At 41.7% G+C, this 3,711-nt stretch overlaps 1 protein-coding gene across 1 annotated transcript; it reads left to right on the forward strand.

Annotated features, from left to right (window-relative positions):
• Positions 1-1,405: 1,405 nt before the first annotated feature.
• LOC112525051 lies at positions 1,406-3,352 on the forward strand. Its single transcript, XM_025134992.1, has one exon. The coding sequence runs from the start codon at positions 1,406-1,408 to the stop codon at positions 3,350-3,352; it is 1,947 nt and encodes a 648-aa protein (XP_024990760.1).
• The last annotated feature ends 359 nt before the right edge of the window (positions 3,353-3,711 follow it).

Raw genomic sequence — 3,711 nt, forward strand, 5'->3', positions numbered from 1 at the left:
GTGGGGGTGGGGTGGGGGATATGCTACTCGGCCCGGTCTCGGGACCCGTCTTAGCAGGAATCCACATCTCCGTTCAGATCGGGTGAGGTAGGTTCCCCAACGGGTAGGGACAAATCATCATCCCTATTCACAATAGAAATCATGTTTGCATCTGAATTTTTCTCTCTGTGTATATTCGTAGCTAAATATGTTGAATTGATTTTTTTTCTTTCTAAACATAAATATGGGTCTAGATAGTCCATTGATTATAACACAGTTAAGGGTGCTCATGGGTTGGGTTGATTGGGTTGAAGACATTTGAACAACTCAATCCAACCCAAACCGTATGGGTTGGTCGGGTTGATACTTTGGTACATTAGAATATTCTTCTAACCTTCAATATGTTATTTCTCTATTCATAATTTTCTTTTCATCATCAACAATTTGATGCGACTTATCCATACTTCTTATGTATATCACATTCAGTTAATTTTCTCAATATATATGTCCACAGTTACTGAACATATATACAAATGAGTTATATAAATATGTGTATAAATTGAAAACATGTGTATATAAAAGAGCATACAGTGTAATTGTCTAATGTATATACTAATAGAAAATCAATAATCATATTAAATCCAATAAATAAAATGATATCGGGTTCATCGGATTGGATTGGATTCAAATAATAGTAACTCAATACCTACAATTTGAAAATTTTACAATGCGATTAGACATCAAGTTGTTTCGGGTTAAGTCATTCCGCATTGAGTTAGGTTGGGTTGGGTTGATTGGGTTTTTGTGCACTCCTAAACACAGTTACACATGGATTGGATGGGTCAGATTGTAAGTGTTTGAATAGCCTGATGGGTCGGTTTGAAAGTGCTTGAACAACCTAACCCAACTAGTGTGGATTGAAAAATCTCAACCAGTTAACTTCTTCTTGAAAATCGTTATTTCAAAACCACAGGGATGAAAATCGCAATCTTCTCAAACTATAAAGACCAAAATCGTAATTTACTCTAAATAAAATGATATCCTTTTAATTATTATTGCTGATTTACGTTGACTAATTTAAAAATATATAATAAAAATATCCGATTGATAATTTTTTATTTAAATATAAAATAATTTTCATCCGGCATTGCACTCCCTATAAACATGGTATATCGATTACCATTTTTGGCACACCAAAATGCTCCTTACGACACCTTCTTGATCCAAAAACTTTTCCGATCACCATCACCATCACCATCAAGTATCGCCACCGTTCGCCGCCGCCACCACCAAGAAACCCAGATTGCAGGGAACCCATAATATCCTCACTTCCCCATTTTGAAGGAAGGACGACACCAAAAGAATCATCAATTTCTCTTCTCTAGAATATTCCGACCACCGTGGAAGTGGCGGTCTGCTGGTGGCAATGGCCGATATCGTGAAACAGATCATTGCAAGGCCGATACAATTAGCAGACCAAATCATTAAAACATCGGAATACGTTTGTTCATTCAAGCAAGATTGTGGCGAGATCAAGAACAAGACGGAAAAGCTCGTTGGCCTCCTTCGGCAGGCGGCACGTGCCAGTAACGATCTCTACGAACGACCCACACGAAGGATCATGGAGGACACCGAGCAAGTTCTCGATAAAGCGTTACACCTCGTAATGAAATGTAGTCGAAACGGGCTTCGACGGGTGTTCAAGATAATCCCTAACGGTCTTCCACGGAAAACGTCGCAGCAAATCGAGAATTCGATCGGAGACGTGTCGTGGCTCCTTCGCGTATCCACTCCAGCGGATGATCGTGACGACGAGTATCTCGGATTGCCTCCTATTGCCGCTAACGAGCCGATCTTGTGCCTGATTTGGGAACAAATCGCGATCATGTGTTCCGGTACGGTGGAGGAGCGAGTCGATGGTGCGGCGTCACTCGTGTCGTTAGCACGCGATAACGAGCGGTATGGGAAATTGATCATTGAGGAAGGCGGCATACCACCGCTTTTGAGACTTGCGAAAGAAGGAAATTCAGAAGGGCAAGAAAATGCCGCAAGAGCGATCGGGCTACTTGGTCGCGACCCTGAAAGCGTGGAACACATTTTGAATGCTGGTGTTTGCTCGGCGTTCATGAAAATATTGAAATTTGCGGAAATGAAAGTACAGGTAGTCGTGGCATGGGCCGTATCGGAATTAGCCACAAACTACCCGAAATGTCAAGAACATTTCATGCAAAACAATGTGATCCGATTGCTCGTTGGCCATTTAGCGTTCGAGACAATTCAAGAGCATAGCCGATACGCCATTGCTAGCAAGCAGAATATGTCGATCCATACAGTAGTTATGGCCAATTCCGAGACAAACCCTAACAAAAACAACCGAGATGGAAATGAGGATGTCGAAAAGTGTCAGCTTTTACATCCCGCAGGCTCAAAAACGAGCGATATGCATAATGTAGTGACGAATACCGTCACTATGAAATCTAGAAAGATTCATAACGATAGGGCACATAGTCGAAGCACGAGTACAAGACCGAACAAGCACCAACCCTCAAGAAACAACCGAAAACACATCACACTAACCGGGATTAGCATTAGAGAGCGGGAAGCCGAAGACCCGTCCACGAAAGCTGAAATGAAGGCGATGGCGGCTCGAGCATTATGGCACCTCTGTGCGGGCAACGTCTCGATTTGCAAGAGCATAACCGAGTCACGAGCGCTTCTTTGTTTTGCAGTACTTCTCGAAAGAGGCGAGTATGAAATACAATATAACTCCGCAATGGCACTAACGGAGATCACCGCGGTGGCGGAACAACACGTCGAATTAAGACATTCGGGATTTAAACCGACATCTCCCGCTGCTCGAGCCGTTATCGACCAATTCCTTAAAATCATCAAACACGCTAACTCGGACTTTCTAATCCAAAGCATCCAAGCGATCGGCCACTTGGCGAGAACGTTTCGAGCCACCGAAACACGAATCATTCCACCATTAGTCAAGCTTCTAGAAGACACCGAAACACACGTATCGACCGAAGCAACGATCACTTTGATCAAGTTTGCTTGTACTGATAATTTTCTTCACGTAACTCATTGCAAGTCGATATTAGATGCGGGTGGTGTTAAGCACTTGATTCAGCTAACTTATTTTGGCGAACAAATGGCTCAATTCCCGGCCCTGATCCTTCTTTGCTACCTTTCGATTCATGTACCCGATAGCGAGATACTAGCTCAAGACAAAGTCCTTGTCGTGCTCGAATGGGCGTTGAAACAAGATCATTTCACGAAAGATTCGTCATTAGAAACGCTCATCAATGAAGGGAAGCAAAGATTGGAGATCTATCAGTCTAGAAATATCAGAGGATCATCGATACGATAACGTTTTTTTGAGTAAAACGACAAATACCGTATATCAGACGACAAGTTTTGTCTGTTTTGGATGTTATAAATGGCTTCTTGTGCTCGAATGGGCGTAGAAAAAATGTTATTTTCCGCAAGGTTCGTTAGAAAAAACGCTCGTCAATGAAAGGAGACGGAAATTGGAGATCTATCAGTCTAGAAATACGAGAAGATCATCGATGCGATAACGTATTTCGAGTAAACATCAGATATAATATGGGACACTAAATTTTTGTCGTGTTCGATGTTACAAATTTATATGTTCTTGTAGAGTAAATAATGTTAGGAGTTGTTATATATGAACGTTGTGTAAATATAGTTCAGGGAAAACACTAATTT

This window comes from Cynara cardunculus (assembly GCF_001531365.2).
Source record: "Cynara cardunculus var. scolymus isolate 2C chromosome LG 13, CcrdV1, whole genome shotgun sequence".
Taxonomy (NCBI): Eukaryota; Viridiplantae; Streptophyta; class Magnoliopsida; order Asterales; family Asteraceae; genus Cynara; species Cynara cardunculus.